Source organism: Herpailurus yagouaroundi, unplaced genomic scaffold (assembly GCF_014898765.1).
Source record: "Herpailurus yagouaroundi ecotype Mexico unplaced genomic scaffold, PumYag 29, whole genome shotgun sequence".
NCBI classification, from domain to species: domain Eukaryota; kingdom Metazoa; phylum Chordata; class Mammalia; order Carnivora; family Felidae; genus Herpailurus; species Herpailurus yagouaroundi.
In genome coordinates this window covers 62,211,798-62,231,753 of record NW_024412377.1, presented here as the reverse complement: position 1 = coordinate 62,231,753, position 19,956 = coordinate 62,211,798, and the positions used below count along the sequence as shown (strand labels likewise).

The following is a 19,956-nucleotide window of genomic DNA, read 5'->3' as shown; positions in this document are numbered from 1 at the left end:
TGTGTGTGTGTGTGTGTGTGTGTGTGTGTGTGTGTGTGTGTGTGTGTTTGATATGCCATCATAAGTCCTTTTTGGAGAAGACAATATAGTATATGAGAAGTTTTATTTTCTTTATTTCTTACATAAGAAGTTTTAAAGTCACTCCCTCAGCTTTGTGCAGAGACAGTATCGAAGTTTTAAAGTCACTCCCTCAGCTTTGTGCAGAGACAGTATCATAGCCAGTGAGCTTTGACCAAGGCACAATTATTTCTGGCTAAAATCACTCTCTGAAAGCTAAATAATTATGGTTCTTTTTAATTTGTCACTATTACAATAGCACTTGGATGAACATCGTTCTGCATAATTTTTTTATATTTGAGATTTCATTAGGGTAAATATCTAGGTTTGGGATTACTGCATCAGAAGAGTGTATAGATATTTTAAAGTTTCTTGGAATTTATTGCCCCACTACTTTTCTGAAAGGCTCTTCAATTTATACCGTTATTAGCAAGAAGGAAATTGCATGTCTCAATATATCCTTCCAGCAGTAGATATATTTTTAATGATCAAAAATTTGCTAGATAGGAAATGGCATCTGTTAATTGACTTGGAACGTCTGTCTCTTGAGTTCACACCCCAGCACTGTGGGTGGAGGAATGTCCATCAAATACTGTATCTGATTTTTGTCTTGCAGCTGACTTTGGTGTGTCTGCCAAGAATCTGAAAACTCTGCAGAAACGAGATTCCTTCATAGGAACGCCTTACTGGTGAGTTGTGCAGTTTCTGGAAAGGGAATGGTAGACTGAAGGCTCAACCTCAGACTCCCCAAGGTGACCTCTGGCCGCGTCAAGGGCTCCTGAGTCAGCCTGCTGGGTCTGAGCCTGGTCTCCACCACTCACGAGTGCTGTGACGTTGGCCAAGTTGCTTAGCTTCCTTGTCCCTCCGTTTCCTCCTCTATGAAATCAGGGATAGAACAGCACCTACTTCACAGGTTGTTGAGAGGATGAAATGCGATGATGCGTATAGAAAATACTCCATTAGGGACACCTCAACGGGAACCCCTAGAAAATGGTTTAATTCTTTTTTTTTTTTTTTAAGTTTATTTATTTTGAGAGAGAGAGAAAGTGCATGTGTGAGGGGGGGAGTGGCAGAGAGAGAGGAGAGAGAGAATTCCAAGCAGGCTCTGCGTGCTGTCAGCACAAAGCTCGATGTGGGGCTTGAACCCATGAACTGTGAGATCATGACCTTAGTTGAAATCAAGAGTGGGGTGCTTAACTGACTGAGCCACCCAGATGCCCTGAAAATGGTTTAATTCTTAATTAATTCAACAAGTACAGATTGAATGTGAGGCCCTGGGCTGGGACTGTGAGGATGAACAAGTTCAATTCCTACCCTCCTGTGAAGTTTCTCTGGGCTTCTCTAGGCCATTGTGTTTCCTTCTTTCCCCAAACTATTACTTAAAAAAAAAAAAAAAAAAAAAAAAAGGCAACAAAATAAAAAAAACCAAACCAAACAAAAAACCTCTCTCAGTTTCACACCTAACTGCTTTCTGTTTTTCATGTGCATTACTTCTCATTGTGGAGTTAGGCTCCTTTCTTGCTTGCTTATTACTCACCCTTTCTTTCTCTCTCTCTGCCCTTCATTCCTCTTTCTCCTGTTATCTCCCATCCGTTCTGTCTGTGCTGGTGTATTCTTTCCACACCCCCCACCTTGTGCCCCCAGTTTTTTCTGGGCACCTTCCCCTCTGCCTCTACCCACCCCTTCCCCAGGACTCTGTGTTCTGGATTGTTGCTGCCATCTTGTGGTAGGCTTCGGGAACTGCAGCGGGACATGGCGTTGGAGCTCCTTGAAGGCATCTTACTGAGTGAAGACCATCGTAAGGAAGACAGTGGGATGGACAGCAATGCAAATCGTGATTCAGGAGTGCTGCCAGCTCTCTGACACTGGCTTGTGGTGGTCCTGACCCCGAGTCTCTGAGAAGGGCCTATGAAGGCCAGGTTCTTAGCCCTGTGTTATCCCTTGGTTGGTTCAGGATGGCCCCCGAGGTGGTGATGTGTGAGACCATGAAGGACACCCCGTATGACTACAAAGCTGACATCTGGTCCCTGGGCATCACTCTGATTGAGATGGCCCAGATCGAACCCCCGCACCATGAGCTCAACCCCATGCGGGTCCTGCTCAAGATTGCCAAGTCGGATCCCCCCACTCTGCTCACGCCTTCTAAGTGGTAAGGAGCAAGGCCTGCCTGCCTGAGGGTGTTTGTTGCATGGCCAGCAGCCCTGGGTCACAGGGCAGGTGGGATTGGGTGGGTGGAGTGCCCAGAGTGGGGGAGCAGTTGGGGCCTCGAGGTCTCTGGGCCTTTCTGAGCTACCCGGGCCCTCCACGCGCTCTGGACATGGATTGTCCATCAAAGCAGACTGGGTGATCCCATAAGCCAGATCCCGCTGTGGGAGTAAGTGCCTAAATGAGCCCCAGCAGCCACATGGCACGACCCTGGGCTGGGAACCGAGGCTCGGGAATAAGTCCCTGCACTTCTGTGTATTACCGTGTGGCCTTGGGCAAGTCCCTGCTCTCTGATTTCCACATCCCGTCTGTACAGTGATGTTCACAATGAAAAGGTCATCGTGAAAACCCCGTAGCCTTCACCGCTTTAGCTCATGAAGGCGCCTTTGTCTTTGAGGGCTGTGTTTGGGAAGCACACAACTCCCAGGAGAGTAGAGTGTGCGACGGGGAGAATTTTCTCAGTTTCTGCCCTACTTGGAGCTGACTGCTGCCACCGGTGGGCGCCCCCTACCCCCACCCCCCCAGGTCTGTGGAGTTCCGAGACTTCCTGAAGGTGGCCCTAGATAAGAACCCAGAGACCCGGCCCAATGCTGCGCAGCTTCTGGAGGTAAGCGGTGCCCCTCTCCCGGGGGTGGCGGCCTGCCCCCTCTGCCCTGCCCTTGCTTTGGAGGCAGGAGATGGCCTGGAAGCTGGGTGTGTTTCTCCTCAGCTCGGGTGACCACAGGAGCAAGCATTTATTCATCAGCTAATTCTCGCTGGGCGCCTCCTGAGTGCCTGCTCTTGTCCTGGGAGGGCTGTCATGTGGAGGCTCCCACAGAGCCTGTCCTCAAACAGCTTATGTTCTACTGGGGGAGACAGGCCGCAGACAGCGGGTAGGTGCACATGAAGGGGGGGAGAAAAATAAAACAGCTCAGGAAGAGGGGGGCCTGGGAGGGTTTGCTCCCCGATAAAAGGAGGGCATGGAGGGGCTCTGTGTGAACAGGCACCCAGAGTGGGGGAGGGGACTAGGTAAGTGGTCCTGGGGAGTGGAGGCAAAGGCCTGGCCTGTGAGCATGGCTGGGAAGGGCTAGGAGGCCAAGGCACCGAGCCAGGGGTGAGGGCAGAGATCAGAGAGGCGTGTGGTCTGTCCACCTGAAGTTTGGATGGTTTGCCGAGAGGGTACCCGTACCGCCACGGCGCGCTCACTACTCTGATGCTTTGCAGCAGGACACAGACCCCAGAAGGAAGGCAGGTGCTCAGCGTGAACCATACCGTCTGTGCAAACAGTTTAGGCAGAGCGAGCCACTCCTGTCCCTTCACGGTGGACCCCTCCCCAAACCCAAGTTTCCAGCGGCTTGCTAAGGGCCGGTGGCGGAAGCAGGCCCTTCAAAGGGGGGCAGGCAGGCTGCCGCGCTCACTCTTTTCTGCACGAAGGGCCATGTCGCACAGGGTCACGCGGGGCCCAGGACTTGAGCTTTACCCTGTGTGCAGTGGGGCGCCCCTGAGGATTTGGACTGGGAGACGGCGTCTGACTTAGAAGGGCCCCTCTGGCTGCCATGTGAGGAACCTCCGGCCTTAGCATGGGGAAGGTGACGGTGGTTTCCTAGAAGCTTTTCGAAATATTGGGGGCAGCTGGGAGCTGCTCTTTGCCTGGGCTAGTGCCTTGTGTTTTGACAGTGGCACATATCACCTGCCCAGCCATCCTCAGGTGGGCCAGTTGCTGTCCCCATGCCATCAACGCTGATGGGAGATGGAGAGACGGTGGCCTGGGTGCTGGGGAGGGGCTGCTTCTCCACACCCTGTCCCCTCTGGTTCTTCCGCGTGTGTGACCCAGCCTCTGAAGTGTACTGGAGGGGAGGGACCAAGAGGCCACACCAAGCACCGAGGCTTTGTTCACAATCGGCCACTCTCCCTGCGTACCTGCCGTTTGCCAGACACTGGGCCCCCGGTCGACATGCTGGGCTACGGCGCATCCCTCTGGGGTGTGCAGCACAGCGATTAAGTGTGTGGACTGTGGTTGTAAGGTCCTGGGTTCAAATCCCAGCTCTGCCACTTACTGGCGGTAAGACCCTAGGAAATTGGCTTCACTTATCTGTGACCCTGTTCTTGCTCTGAAATGGGATAATAGCAGTGTCCCCCTTAACCAGGTAGCTGTGAGGGTTAAGTATGAAGATACGGTCAAGTGCTTAGCTAAGGGCCAGCTTGCTGAGTGATGCATTGAATTCCAATCTCTGGAGTATCCTGAGGCCTCATTTTCTGGGTATTGTGTGCTGGTTGGTGGAGAAGCCAGAGGTGGGGGAGCGTAGCCGTTGGGGCCGATTGTTTCCTGTAAGCAGAGCCTCCTGGCCTGATAACATCCGGCCTCTAGGACAGTCAGGACATTCCACGGAGAAGAGACCAGCTGTCCTCCGTTCCCACATGGCAGCCCTAAAACCTCAGCCTGAGCCAGGAATTTTTACTCCGTAGTTGGAAAAAATGTCCTGCCAGGGGATCTTCAGCGTGAGACAGAAAGGGTTGCAGAAGAAAGGAGAGATCCCTTGAGATCAATAAAACCTGGCTTAGGCCGCCGTCAGCCTTTTCCACGTGCCGCTTTATCTCTGGGTGTGGGAGGGTAGACCGTGACTTGCTGAGGTCACCCGGCTTTGAGTGACAGGTAGACCTCAGGTCTCGGCTTCCCAGTGCCCCTCCTGCAGAGCCGCTCATGCCCCTTGTATCTGCCTGCTTCTGGGAGGTTCCTCCCCGCCCCTCAGCCTCCCCACTCCGACCCCCTGTTCTGCCTTGAGCTCACGTTGGTTTCCGATTCACTTGCTCCCTTGCACAGAGATTCTTTGGGACCGTGTCCCGTGGTGATTAGTAACCCAGGCTCTGACCACCCAGCACGTGAGTGGCGCTCGCTCTGTGCCTCAGTTTCCTCGTCTGTGAGATGTGGATAGCGCTCACTTAATGGAATTGTGTGAGTGAATGAGATTCTTTACGTACTGTTTTTAGCATCGTGGCCGGCACATCAGGTGCTCAGTGTATACTCGTTGAGTTTGTTGTCGCTCTCGTCAGCAGCATCAGTGACGTTTACGTTGTCGGACGCGGTGGTGGACTCGGGCCTCAGTGCTCGCCCCTGGGGACCCGGCCGCCGTGGCCACAGCCGATGCTCATCCTCACCCCTGCCAGCGCTTGGCTTCCGGGTCCTCACACCTTCTCGCCCGTCACTCCTCCTTCATGCCCTTCACCGGCTCCTCTTCCCTGTGACTGCTCACCATGGAAGCGCATCAGGGCCTCGTCCCCCGCCTCCACTCACCTCGAGGGTCCCACCCCAGTTACAGCGATGGCCATGTTTTCCCCTGTAGCCCACGCAGCCCCACCTGCCCCACGCCTGCGCCCAGCTGTTTACGCTCCACCGCCACGCGGACATCCACACCCGCGTGCCCTCCGCTTCCACTGGTGGCCGTCCTGTCTCAGTCCGTGGCAACCCATCCCCTCAGCCGTCAGGCCCCAGACCGTACCTTTCTTTCTTGCATGCTCCATGTCCGTTTGGTCAGGAAGTCCTGTGGTCCCTGCCTTCAAAACATGTCCAGAATCCGATCACTTCTCACGTCTTCCATTGCAGCCACGGGTCTGAGCTGCCATCAGTGTCTCTCGCTTGGATGATTGCTTCTTCACCGGTCTCTCTGCCCTCCTTCAGTCTGTTCTCAGCGCAGCAGCCAGAGGGAAACCTCCCGTCCCTCCCTCGTTGGCTCCCCTCTCGCTCAGGCTATCACCCAGAGTCTCAGTGTCCTGCAGGGACCTGCATGATCTACCCACCCCATCTTGACCCCTTAGACCTTCTGCCTTCTTCTGGCCCCCTCACTCACTGCCAGCCTCTCTGGCCTTCTTGCTGTATTTCAGACACTCCAGGCATACAACTACCTCAGGGCCTTTGCACAGCTCTTCACACTGCCTGTTATGTGTTTTCCTGACACTTCCAGGGATGACTCTCCTTTTTAAGGTATTGTCTCAGATGCTGGCTTCTCAGTGAGGCTTCCACCAACTTTCCTATTTCAAACTGCAAACCTGCCACCCCACCCCCCACATATTCCTAATTCTCCTTTCCCTCGCCCTACTGTTGATTTTTTTCCACGGCTTACTTGTTTATTAAGTGTATTGTTAATCTCCCTGACCAGCATGTCAGCTCTCGGAGGACAGCAGTCTGTTTTGTTCACTGGTCTGTCCCAAGCATCCAGGACAGTGTCTGATATATGGAGGGCCCTCAGCAAGTATTCATTAAGTATAGTTACTTATTTTTACTTAACAAACTGTTGTGTAACCCTTTGTCCACGCCAGGTACTATTCTAAATGTTTAGCAAATGTTAACCAATTTAATCCTTGTGACAACCCTATGAAGTAGGAACTGTTCAGATTTCCATCAAACAGATGATAAAACTGAAGCACAGAGAGGTTAGGTTAGCCGGCACAAAGTCACACAGCTTATAAAAGACAGAGCTGGGATATCGATCCTGGTTGTCTCCTTCCAAAGCCTGTTCTCTTGACCACTCTGGTAAGCCTCCTCTCCGAATGAACAAAGGAGAGAAAGAAGGAACAAAGAGAACAAGAATGAGAGAAAAGGTTAGCCGGGGGTGAATTGAACAGATGCTGACAACTGAAACCTGGAAAGGGGTATCTGGTGTTGTCTAAAGCCAGCCTCAGCGTGTAGGACCCCTGGCAGGTGCTTTCTCAGTACACAGAGGAAAGCTAGGCTCCTGCTCTTGGAAAGAATGTCTGTGTAGGTGGCAGAAAGGCTCCTGGCCAGGGGGGAAGGTGCCGGTTGGCCAGCTGTGTGGCATCGTGGGGCACCCTGCAGAAATGCCACTGAACAGCTGTGCCTCTTCCCCAAGGAGTAGACGGCCGAGCTCCCCTCCGATGTGGGCCTCCTGCAGGGGTGCCTGAGCACCTTTCCGGTGACCCGTGTACCCGGACTGGCCTGTCCCCATGCTGGCACACACCGTGCTTCCCGCCTGGGAAGGCCCCAGCCCTCCTTGCAGGGCTTCTGTCTCTCTGCTGGGCCTTGACAGTTTGGGTTTGGGTGTTGTCCTTTTTAGACACATCCTGGAGGTAGTCGAGCTGAGGCAGTGCGGGAGGTTGTCTCTGCTTTTTCTCTGCCAGGGCTGTTTACACAGCAGTGTTCTGGGCCTAATCAGCCACTGGAGGGTCTGCCCTGTCAGCCCCACTTGCCTGGGGGTTCCGGGGTTGGCATCCAGGGCAACTGCCCAGCTCACCCGCACCTCTGTCAGAGGGCTTTCTTCCCCATGGCTTCTGCCTCTGCTTCCTAAGGACCCTGGGGTGCTCGTGGGAGGCAGTGGGGCAGATTGTCCTGCCTCAAGAAAGACTCCTGGCCATGCTGAAAAGCCACTGATTTGGTCAGTATGTAGTGTGCCTTGATGAAAACCTGGTATTTCCAGAAGCCTGTGCCTGCATTCTTTGCCTCTGCCACATCTGCTTCAGCAACTGCAGGGAAGTGTCCTGTGGCTTCCTGCTCAAATTCATGTGTGAGGTTGTGCAGTGTGAGGCTCGGGAACCTTTGGGAACTGATTCTCACCCTCCGTCCCAAAAGCTGTGCCCTCTGGGGATGCAGGAGGGAATAGGGTTGGCTGGGGGTGCAAACTGAGCCATGAAGGCTTCTCCAGCTATGCTGCTGCTGGTGGTGACGGTGGTCGTGGTGGTGACAGTGGCAGCGATGGTGGCGGCAAATGGTGTTGGAGGCGATAACAACGATGTGGATATATATAGCTGCCATACTTGGAGCACTTCCTGTAATGCTTCGCACAACCATACTGTTATTCCCAGTATACAGATGAGCACGCTGAGGCTTAGAGAGGTTAAGCGACTTGCCCAAGGTAGTGGTGGAAGCAGGATTTCATCCCAGGCACCCTGGCTGCAGAATGTAAAGCCAGTACTCTAACCACTACACTCTCCTGCCTTGCATGATTAGTAAGCCCTTTTGGAACCACACTCAAGACCTTTTGGAACCACACAGCAGCCAGACTGCTCCCTTTAAGGGGTGAGTGTTAATACCACTGCTCTGCTGCGCCCTCCAGCAGCTTCCGAGAAGAAAGTCTCAGTTTCTCACTACGGCTGGGGGGACCCTGCATACACCACCCTGCCCTTCCTCCTCCGGCCCCTCCTCTCTCCTCTCCCCAAAGCCCTGCCTCCTCGGACTTCTAGCCGTGCCTCCAGCACACAAGCTCAGTCCTGCCCCAGGGCCCTCGCGCTCTGGCTGCTCCCCCTGCCTGGAATTCTCCGTGCCCAGATCTTTCCTTGGCCAGCCCCTTCACCTCCCTCAGGTCTCAGCTCAAATATCACCTCCTCTTGGAGGCCCCGCTGACCGCAGACTAAGTAGCCTCCACCGCCCAGCCCAGGCCCACGCGGTTCCAGCCTCTTGCTGTCCCATTACCTGATCTGACGTGATCCTGTTTGTGGGTTGGCCACGCGTCTGTTGTCTCTCCCCCTCAGCTTTGGCAAGCCCGTAGGGGCAAGGACCTTGCCTATCCTGTTGTTGAGCCTTATCTCAGATCTCAGCACGTGGCACAGCATGTGGCTGTGGCAGGAATCAGATAGTCAATGGGAGCATGGGAGAGAAAGGAAAGAGATGAAATACTTAAAATCTTTACTAGTTTGGACTAGAGAAAGCCCGGCTGGTGTAGGGCTCTTTAAAAGGAGTGAGGTTTGGTGCTTTTCACATGTGCAGAGTTAGGTGACCAAGTGGAATGGGGTGGTGCCTCGTGAGCCTCCACAAATGAACTGTTGTAAACGAACAAGCAGATAAAAATGATTTGCAATGGACCTATCAGTTGTGAATGTGTTTACCGGGTGCTAGAAAATTTATTCTTCGTCATTTACATACTTCCCTGCAATCTCGTTGACACTGTTCCTCCACTGATAAATTTTCTGACCGTAAAGGTGGCAGATGTCATCAGAGCCTTCCTCTACATTTCAAATGAGCAAACTCCAATTTAATGACTGTCCCCCCCCCCCCCCGCCCCGCCCGCCATACACACTCCTGGTGCTGGGGGTTGGGTGCCCAAGGACAGATTTCTACCGGGGAGATGCTTGTGCTGATGTAACATCTGCTGAGGCCTTGAAAACTTTGGTGTTTTGCAAGGTGTGTGAAAGAACCTTCTTTCTTTCTCCTTCTTTCCTTCCTTCCTTCCTTCCTTCCCTCCTTCCCTCCTTCCCTCCTTCCCTCCTTCCCTCCTTCCCTCCTTCCCTCTCCTTCCTTCCTCTCTCTCTTTCTCTCTCTCTATTCCTTCCTTCCTTCCTTCCTTCCTTCCTTCCTTCCTTCCTTCCTTCGAGTGAGCCAGAGAGAGGGGGCAGAAAGAGACAGGGGGAGAGAGAGAGAGAATCTCAAGCAGGCTCTGCACTGACACAGGGCTTGAATTTGCAAACCATAAGATCATCACCTGAGCCAAAACCAAGAGTCAGATACTTAACTGACTGATCCACCCAGGGGCCCAGAGCCTTCCTTTTTTAAAGATGCAGTGTTTCTGTAAATGCCTAGGAATAGAACATATACAGCTTTGCCTTAAGAATTTGCAAATACATGGGGCGCCTGTTTGGGCTAAAACATTTCCTTGTACATTATCTCGTTTGATCCTTACGACCTCCCTGTAGGTTTGGCATTATTATCTCCACTTTGGAGATGAGCCTGTAACTCAGGGAGGGAAAGTGACTTTCCCAGTGTCACATAGCCGGTGAGTGGCAGAGCCACTCTCCCACTACCCACAGGACTTTGTGAGCTGCCCCTGGCCCGCCTGTACCAAGTGTATGTTCACATTTCTCTCAGACATGCCGTTGGCCTTCTCTGCCTGGGAGATCGTCTCCCCTCCGCCTCTGCCTCCTCCTCCTGTACCCTCCAGCCCAAAGTAGTTCTAATCCAGGTGTGTCTTACCCCCTCAGCATCCCTTCGTCAGCAGTGTCACCAGTAACAAGGCTCTGCGGGAGCTGGTGGCTGAGGCCAAGGCCGAAGTGATGGAGGAGATCGAAGATGGCCGCGAGGAGGGGGAAGAGGAGGACTCCATTGATGCCGCGTCTGTAAGGCCTGGAAGAACGGGCGCTGGGGAAGGATGGGAGCTGGGGTGCAGGAAGGATTCCTGTTCTCCCACGGCTTAGAGGCTACAGGCTCCCGTATCGCAGGTTACGTGAGTCGGCTCACGGGCTGGGGTGAGGCAGCAGAGTGTATTGGCCAGATTCTGTAAGTTTTTAGGAAAGAGCAGTAATCTGGATTTTCACTTGGGACCTTCCAATTTTCAAAAGTTGGTAGCTGAGTCATTACTTCCCAGCCTTTTTCCTGTTGTGGCTCACATACAAAATGAAAATGTTTTAGCACACTGTGGGGTAAATGCAGATAAAGGCTGCACGTGACCGGAGGCAACAAGCCGAGGGGCTCCGGGTACCCCAGACAGACCCTGTTTGGCTTCTCACGTGCCCAGGGGACCCATGTCTTGGCACATTTGCAACCCATCTGCAGCTTCAGCACTTGGCTGAATTTAAGTTTAAATTAAAGCTAATTTAAAATTTTAAAAACATCCGAGCCAAGCAAAACATGTCCGTGGGCTGGATTCAGTCCTGAGCTGCCGCTTACAACCCTGGTCTAAGCTGTTTGGGAAGGGCCTCTTCCAAGAGGGAAACTTGAGGTGCAGGTGGTGTTGTGGACCGAGTGAGGCAGGGGCTGGCCTTGTCTAGAGGGAATGGGCAGTACGGTGCTGTCTGGAGGTTAACGGGATCCTGGGAGGAGCCAGAGGCTGGTGTGAATCCTTACTAGGGTGAAGAAGGGAAGACCGAGGAGGACGAGCAGAACCAGCACAGTAGCCACAGCCTTTTACTGAGCCCTTGCTGCGTGCTGGGCACTCTGCAACTCTGATAGGAGGACCAGGGCTCCATTTAATAGATAGGAAGACAGATCCGAGCAATGAAGTGGCTGGTTGAGCTGATAGGAGGCACAGCCAGGTGTAGGAGAACCATGGTGGGAGAGGGAGGTGGTGGGTCTGGGGCCTGGCTCCAGGAGGTGGCAGCAGGCAGCGAGGTTGGGGAGGGAAGCAGCAAGCAGTTACGCTGGTGGGTTCTCTGCAGGTAGGAGGCTGCTCCTTGTCATGAGGGCGGTGGGGCTAATGAGGTTTTCAGGCAAGGACATTGGTGTGGGGATGATATGATCAGATCTGAATTTCTGAACCATCACCCTAGGGGTGTTGAATAGGAGGTGGATTAGAGTTGCTTCTGGAAGCTTCCATATCCAACGTTAAAAACCAGCGGCCAGTGGGATCCAAGGGAGGGCTAATGGTGTGATTCCATTAATATCTAAAACCCAACAAACTCACTTGTAACACTTAGAGATCAATGTCAGGACAACTATTATGTTAAGGGGAGGGACAGACATGGAAGGGGGGTCTCTCTGGTGGGCAGTGTTCCATTCCTGATGTGGAAGGCGGCTAAGTGGGTGCTCACTTTGTTCATTCATCAGACATTTATGTTTTATTCACAGAACTGGGTGTTGTATTTCACAATAGCAACATTTCCAGTACTTTCCACCCCTCTCCCCAAAGAAAAAGCTCTAAAGAAAAAACAAAACAAAACTTTAAAAACTCAGTGGCCGATAGGCTGAGTCCAGCCCCTGGATAGTTTGGGTTTAGTTTTTACGCAGCTAAAGAAACAAAAAACTGGAATTAGTTGCCGTCGGAAAGTCAGAAGGTGTCAGGTAAAAATCCGGATTCCAGCTTGTTTTAAAACAGTTGGAAGGTCTGTCCACAGGGGAGCCATTTTTCCTTATATTGTCACAATTAGCTGCAGCAGAGTAGCCACTGGCACCTTTAGACAGGGCATCAGCTGTCCAGCTGGCCACAGTTGCCTCCAGTCCTAGGAGGAGAAGCGGGCACCAAACTAACACAATAAGTAGTAATTTTATTGTTGGTTGGCCGGTAGGGAGTGGTGAGGACTGTGGCTCACTGGAGAGGGATACCTCCTCTGCTTCCTGGGTCCTGGCCTACTTGACCTCGTGGGTGTCTGCCTCTCCAGCCCTACTGCATCTTGGACTCCAGCCTGGGACATGCCATCGCATGGCCTTGACTTGTTTTTTTTTTTCTTCCCTAGCCTCTGGGGAACCATACTCGAGACTCTTCTGAGGTGAGTCAGCTGAGTCTCAATACCGACAAGCTTCTCAAAGAATCATCTTTCACCTCACTGCCGCCCAGCCAGCCCCAGGACAACGTGAATGGGGCCAGCCAGCCCTCTGGGGACAGATCCCCCCAAAGCGCCAGCCCCCCGGACGTGGCTCCTGGAGACGAGAATGGCCTGGCAGTGCCAGCACCTCTCCGGAAGTCCCGGCCAGTGTCCATGGATGCCAGAATTCAGGTTTCCGGGGAGAAGCAAGTTGCTGACCAGGGCGGGGACCTCAGTCCAGCAGCCAACAGGTCCCAAAAAGCCATCCAGAGCCGTCCCAACAGCAGCGCCCTGGAGACCTTGGTTGCCGAGAAGCTGGCCAACGGCAGCCTGGAGCTCCCCACCCAGGTAGCTCCGGGCCCTTCCAAGAGGGACTCGGACTGTGGCAGCCTGTCCACCAACCAGAGCGTGGACTACAGCACCTCCCTCTCAGCCGACCTGTCCCTAAACAGAGAAACAGGCTCTCTGTCCGTCAAGGTAATGCCACCTCTTGTACCGCAGTCTGCGGGCTGTGCTGCTGCCCGGGCTTGGTTTTTGAAAGCGTTTAGCTGGTGGCTGCCTTCCATCTTAAGTGGTTCGTGACGATGGCTTTTCTTGAAAGATCTTTGAGCTCCAGCTCATAGTTTAATCTCCAGAATATCTGGGTTCAGTCTGGGATTTAGTCATGCCAGGCGGTTGGTTTGATTTGTGTAGCCATTTCAGTTGGGTTCGGTTAAAGGCCCGGGTGAAATTCGGGAGAGAAGTCTAGGAATGAAGTTCTCTTATTTTGGGGTCCGCCGTGTGGTGCAGCTGCTGACTGGGAGATTTGGTTATTGGGAGTGGGCTCAAGGTGCTCTGTGGGGTCAGTGGCCTTTCTGGACGTGGGTAACATCGTGAATGGCAGCAGCCACTGTGCTTAAGGCCTCAGCATGGAGGCCAACACCGTGAAGCGCTTTAAAGAAAACGGAGGTTCCATTTCTCAGTGTACAGATGAGCAAACGGATGCTTAGGTGGGAAGTGGAGGGCTGGTGAGACCCATGGACTTTGTGCTCTGAACCCCACATGCCGTTCTGCTTTCCCAGTGCAAGGCTGGCCACCTCCCCAGGGTGAGCTGACCCCTCCCCTGCCTGCTCTGATACATGTCAGGGTGTTCTTGAACTCACTGTTGGCCACTTGACTAGGCCACACTGAGGATCTCCCCCAAGCAAGGCTGATTTCAGGGAAGATACTGTATCATTTGGTTTTTTTCTCCCATTGTTTACTTGGTGGAAACCACACAGTAGAGACTCAAAAATATTTGCTAAATGAAAGGAAGTGGAAGAAGGAAAAGCAGCTGGCCAGCCCAAAAGTTAGCCTCAGGACCAGAAAGATAGCATGGTTCTAACACGTCACCAGGACAGGCACAGACATACACGGCTCTTCTACACACATAGCATCAGGGCCCATCATCTTCCTTCAGACAGATGTGCTGTCTCTTCTCTAGTTAAAAAAAAAACAAACCAAAAACCAAAAAACAAACACTAAGAAAAAACAACAACAAAAAAGGTAATTAAAAAAAAAAAGGCCAGAGCAGGGTCTCCCCTGCCTGTTCTCAAGGGTGTTGAGAATATTCCTTTGCTGGCTGACTGGCAGTGAGTCGGGGAACGCGGCTGTCCATGGGCTGCATCAGCACACCTTGGTGAGATGAAGGGCTTGTTACCTCGGGGGCAGGAGGCCCTGTGATCAGGTTTTCAGGGTGAGGGCTGCAGCCCCAGACCACCTTTCTTCCCAGCCGCTCCCCATTTCTCAACGCTAGTCTTGGTTGGGCCCTAGGACATGTGACTGTAGGAAGATGAGAGTCAGGTGTGGCTGATGGGAACAGGTGGAAGCCTTGGGGTGGGGGTGGGGGCAGCCGAGCCCTCAGGGGGTAAGGACCGTCCGCTGGTCCTGGCTGAGCAGAAGTGGGGGTTCAGCGCACGCTTTGAGGGTGCAGAGACCTATGGCAGGGTGCCACCCTGGCCTGCCCTCCTTTTTCTGGCTAGAAGGCCCTTGGAAGCCAGTGGAGGTCAGAGGGGGAGATGCCATGATGACTCCAGCTCCAGGCCTACGGGCTCTCAGTTGAATCAGGACACCTCCAGGAGTCCCAGCAGCATTTTGTGAGTGCTTGCGTCTGAAATGTGTGGTTATTCACAGGAAAAGGTCATGAATAATTTCATGGCTCGGATGGGCGTGGCCCCCTGTGGAGTTCAGGTCAGCTCAGGTTTGGCTTCCAAAACAGTTATGAACTTCAGTTTGCCAGGCTGTTTGGATTTTGGCACTTTGGGTGAAAGATTGTGGTCTACGGTAATAACTGTGAGCTATAAATACCAACGTACTGCACAATTACCATGAGCTGGGCTCTGTGCTGTGTCCCCCACGCATTCTCTCACTGTACCTTTGTAACCATCTTGGGCGAGGCAAGTACTGCTGTTCTGAGGCTTGGACAGGACAAGGGACTTGTTCAGAGTCACAGAGCCAGTAGGTGGTAGAGGGAAGATTGGAACCCTGACCATTCTGGTGCCATGTCCTGTATGTGAGTGTGCTGGCAGCCAGGTGTGGGGCCAGCAAGTAGTATCTGAAGGCCAAGATCAGGGGGATCGGGGTGGGGGGTGGTAAGCCCAGACACTCAGGACCCCAAGTTGAGAAGCTTGAGGCAAAAGGGGGATGATGGACAGCTATGGCCTATCTGGACGTCGAGGCTGTGGGGCCAAGAAGGCTCTGCGCCACACTCCTGTGTCACCCACAGATTCCTAGCTGATCCTGAGCTTTACCTAATGGTTTTACCCTGCCCAGGACTCAAGGCTGCACAACAAAACCCTCAAGAGGACACGCAAGTTTGTGGTGGATGGCGTAGAGGTGAGCATCACCACCTCCAAGATCATCAGCGAGGATGAGAAGAAGGATGAGGAGATGCGATTTCTCAGGCAAGCCTGGGAAGGGCCAGTGATGGCTGTAACAGAGTGGGGGTGTGGTGAGAGGGAAGGGTGTAGGTTCCTTTGGTTAGGGAGCTATGTACAGCTCTGAAGTAAGGGATCGGGACATAAAAGGAAACTGGTTTTGCTCCTGTACTTCCCAATCCACTCAACCATCCATCTGCCCACCCACCTATCCATTCATTCACTCGCCTGCCCATACATTTACCTGTTCACCCACTCATCTACCCACCACCCATCCACTCACCCACACATATCCATCCACCACTTACCTACCCACCATCCACCACCTACCCATCCACTTACCCATCCATCTACCTATATCTATCCACCCACTCATCTGCCCACCATCCATCCATCCTCCCACCCACGCATCCACCTACCCATCCATCCATCTGCTCACCTACCCATTCATCCACTCACTTACCCATCTAGTCACCCACCTACCCACCCACCTTTCCATCCATCTACCCACCTGCCCATCCATATACCCATCTACCCATCCATCTACTCATTTACCCATCCCTCCACTCATCTACCCACCCATCCATCAGTCCACCTACCCATGTAGTTACCCACCCACCAGGGTGGGGTATATGGTGGTGACCCAGATAGCTGAGGCTGTTGCCATTGTAGAACTTGGACTGAATGGGCCAACACAGGATACACAAGATAATCCGCAGTAGTGGTACACGCCGTGAGGGAAGTAGTGGGTGATAGGACAGCAAGCCCTGGGCTGGCGGAGGCTTCTCTGTGTGTGGGAAACAACTTGAGTGGAGTGGCTGGGGGAGCACAGAGGGGCCTGCGAGGCTAAGGCCCAAGCAGTGACTGCTGGGCTTATTTAGGGAGCTGAGACGATAGGGCTGGAGTGTGGAATGTGAGGGCAGAGGTCACGTGGGCCTGTGGGCCAGGGTGGAGGAGTGTTGATTCTGCCCCAGGCACAGCCAGAATGAAACAGCTGGAGAGTGACTGGCTCTCATGTCCCTTTTGAAAGATGGCTCTGGCTGCTGTATGAGTGTGGGCTGTAGAGGGGCAAGGTGGACTTAGGGTGACAGGGAGACCCCGTCCAGGACAGTTGGGTTGTAGGCTTGGGCTGGGGCAGTGACCAAGAAGAAGGAAGAAGTGGTCAGTTCAACATGCATTTTGGAGGCAACAGCACTGAGACTGGTGAGGCGGGGAGAGTGTGAAGCACAGCTGTCTGCTGTGAACCATTTCTGCACTTTGGAGGTGCTCAGGCCCCCTAACAGCCTTCCATGGGGAGACCCTATTCCCCCCATTTTGTAAATGACAAAACAGTGTTTTTTGGCAGGTAAGTACTTGCCCCGGTTCACTCAGGTGCGAAGGTAGAGCTGAGATTCTAACTAGACCCATGTGAAGATTCTACCAGGCTTCCACTGGACTGGAAGCTTCCTGGGGCTGCCAGGGAGAGGCTTAGCTCCCCCTGGAGCTCCCTTGGGGCCAGGCCTTTGCAGGGTAAATTCATGATTAGTTTGGAGAACATTTCTAGAATGTCAGACACATTGATACTTATAAAAAGCATAAGCATTCCAAAGCCAAATGGAAGCGGTTTTGGACACTCTGGGGTACTTCCCCCTCTAGGGACCACAGAGATGAAATGCTGCCTTTTCATTAGTGGTGTTTCTGCACGAATACACATACACGTGTATACACACACACACACACACACACACACACACACACACACACACACACAGTCGTCCTCATCATGTGGGCTGGGGAAGCTCAGGCAGGGGGTGGGAGGATGGTTGCTTTTGGAGGATGACACCACCTTCCATTTTCACAGTCACCTGGGAGGCAACCTGTCTCCTAAGTGTCAGACCTCACTGGCTGAGTTTCCTTTCTATCATCTCCGGTTTGGGCTTCTGGGTTGACATTCTAGATCCACCATACCCCATCTAGAATGGATGCCCTCTGGCCCTGGCCGGCTGTGTGCTGCTCAGGTTTGAAAGGTGAGACTTCGCAGAGGTTGAGAAGCTTTTCTTATTTGCCTGTCATGGTCCAGAGGGCTGAGTGTTCCGAATATCGAATACCAACCCCCCCCACCCCCAGCCTTGCTCTGCAGGGGTGCGGAAGGCTCTCATTGTTTCCTGGCTGGCAGTCCCCGCCTCCTTCCCCTCCCCCCTTGTCCCTGTAATACCTGGATTCGAGGATTTCCAGGGGATTGGGTCACACACAGGCTTTTGAACCATGTGATCAGGTATTCACTCTCCCAGGTTGAGGCTTCTAGGTCAGAGTTTTTCCTGTTTTTCCCTAAGATTGCCAGTGCCAATGCCCGCCTTAAGAATCAGCCTGTCTCTTGTCCTGCCTTCCCTTGTGAGAACTCAGGTGGGGCAGGGAGGTAATGTTAGAACCTGGCTGCCCACCTTCTTTTGTATGCCTTTGCTCTTTGGTCAGGTGTTCTCTGAGTCAGTTTCTCTGGAGTCAGGATTTCTATTTCTTCATTAACACTCTCAACCCTATCACTGCCCCAAGAGCAGAGGCTCGGATGGAAGCTTCCTTATGTGGCTATTTTGCCTCTTCTTTCTCATGCTCACTCCAGCAGCTCCCACTTAGTTTGTTAGTAACAAACTTAGCACGTTTTACCTCTTAGTTACCATGTTGGCATTATCTGCGGTAGACATCTGCACATTTTACAGATGACGGAACAGGGGCCTAGAGTTTGAGTGACTGACTGAAGGCGCCCAGCAGAAAGTCAGCAGAGCTACGATTCAAACAAGGTCCCTCCTGAGGGGCCACCAGCGAGTCCTGATGCATAGTCAGGAGGTCCAAGTTCCTTCTGCATCATTTTCTTTTCTTTTTTCTTTTATTATTTTTTAAATGTTTATTTATTTTTGAGAGAGAGACAGACCACAAGTGGGAGAGGGCAGAGACAGAGGGAGACACAGACTCTAAAGCAGGATCCAGGCTCTGAGCTGTCAGCACAGAGCCTGACGCAGGGCTCGAACCCACGAACTGTGAGATCATGACCTGAGCCGAAGTCAGAAGCTTAACATAACTGAGCCACTCAGGAGCCCCATCATTTTCTTTTCTGATGACATAAATGATATATACCAGTCTTTAATGGATTTGTCCAGAAACACAATTAACTCTTTGAAGTTTATCCTGCAATTATTTTTTTCTGTGAATAAACACATGTACACATCACCAATAATGTGATATAAAATTAAGGTCTATTATGTGGTTTAGGTCAGGTTTTTATTATGTTTTGAATAGGTAATATAATATCATGGTTCAAAATTCAAAAAAACAACAAAAAAGGAGAGGGTAAACTGTGAAAAATCTCCCTCCCTTTTCTGCCAGCAACCAGTTCCCCTATCTGTGTTACTATTTTATGTAAAATTTGATTTTTTTTCATGGTTGTGTATACAAAATTAACATCATGTGGATACCAGATGCATACATTTTGATTTATTTAATTAGACATAGATAATGGACATTTAAGTCATTTCAAATTTTGTGCTATTCTAAATAATTTTGTTATGGATATCCTTATTCCGTTGTGCTGTGCATCTATATTTCTTCAGAATTAATATCTAGAAATGGAAATACTATGTTAAAAGGCATGAACTTATTACCAAACTGTCTGCCAGAAATGTACCAATTTATACTTATGAGCAGGTTATGAAAGTATCAACTTCCCCTATAGTCTAGCCTTTTTAATGAAAACAGAATTTTTAATTTGCATTTCATATCCATATTAGGTAAATTTAAATTTTTTTGTTTTTGTTTTTTGGTTCATGTCTACTTATGTTTTGTGTCCCTTTTTAAATTAAAAAACATTTTTTTAAATGTCTATCCATTTTTGAGAGGGGAGGGCAGGGGGAGGGACAGAGAAAGAGAGAGAGAGAGGAGACCAGAATCCAAACAGGCTCCAGGCTCTGAGCTGTCAGCACAGAGCCTGACACAGGGCTCAAACCCACGAACCACGAGATCATGACCCGAGCCAAAGTTGGGTGTTCAACCGATTGAGCCACCCAGGCGCCCCTTGTGTGCCTTTTTAAAAGTAGGCTGCTCCTGTTTTTCTTATTGATTTGTAAGGACTCTTTATACGTTAAGATTATTAATGTTCTGTCAATAAATGTCAAATTAAGCCTGAGTTCTAGTCCTGCCTCTGCCCCCAGACTTCTGTGATGCCGTTCCACACTCCAGCCTTCAGTGTCTCTGGCTATGAATTATGTGCCCTCTGAGGCGGGCCACTTTCTGACTGACATGTCCGCATCCTTTAACCCTTCAGGCGCCAGGAGCTCCGAGAGCTTCGGCTGCTCCAGAAAGAAGAACACCGGAACCAGACCCAGCTGAGCAGCAAGCATGAGCTGCAGCTGGAGCAGATGCATAAGCGTTTTGAACAAGAAATCAACGTGAGTGTGAGGACAGATGGGTCCCTGGAGGGCTTCTTGCCTCCATGTTTTCTTTAGGGGCAGGAGAGAGACCGGTTCCTTTGGTTTCTTGGTCTCCTGGGCCACTGACTCATAAACACAGGATCTCATGAAGGTCACAGAGCTCCTCTGAGTCACAGAGGAGGACCTCTAGAGGGAGACCGACCTTTGCCGAGCACCATGGAAGAGCTCTGCAAGGCAGATGGTCT

The 19,956-nt window shown here is 51.8% G+C and overlaps 1 protein-coding gene across 1 annotated transcript in view; it reads left to right on the top strand.

Moving 5' to 3' along the window:
* Window positions 1-19,956, top strand: part of STK10 (serine/threonine kinase 10) — a 117,445-nt gene that overhangs the window by 73,453 nt on the left and 24,036 nt on the right. The window contains exons 5-11 of the mRNA XM_040444982.1: window positions 674-746; window positions 2,012-2,206; window positions 2,788-2,869; window positions 10,165-10,299; window positions 12,352-12,897; window positions 15,211-15,341; window positions 19,606-19,729. Coding sequence (XP_040300916.1) covers window positions 674-746; window positions 2,012-2,206; window positions 2,788-2,869; window positions 10,165-10,299; window positions 12,352-12,897; window positions 15,211-15,341; window positions 19,606-19,729 — 1,286 coding nt within the window. The remainder of the gene's footprint in view (window positions 1-673; window positions 747-2,011; window positions 2,207-2,787; window positions 2,870-10,164; window positions 10,300-12,351; window positions 12,898-15,210; window positions 15,342-19,605; window positions 19,730-19,956) is intronic.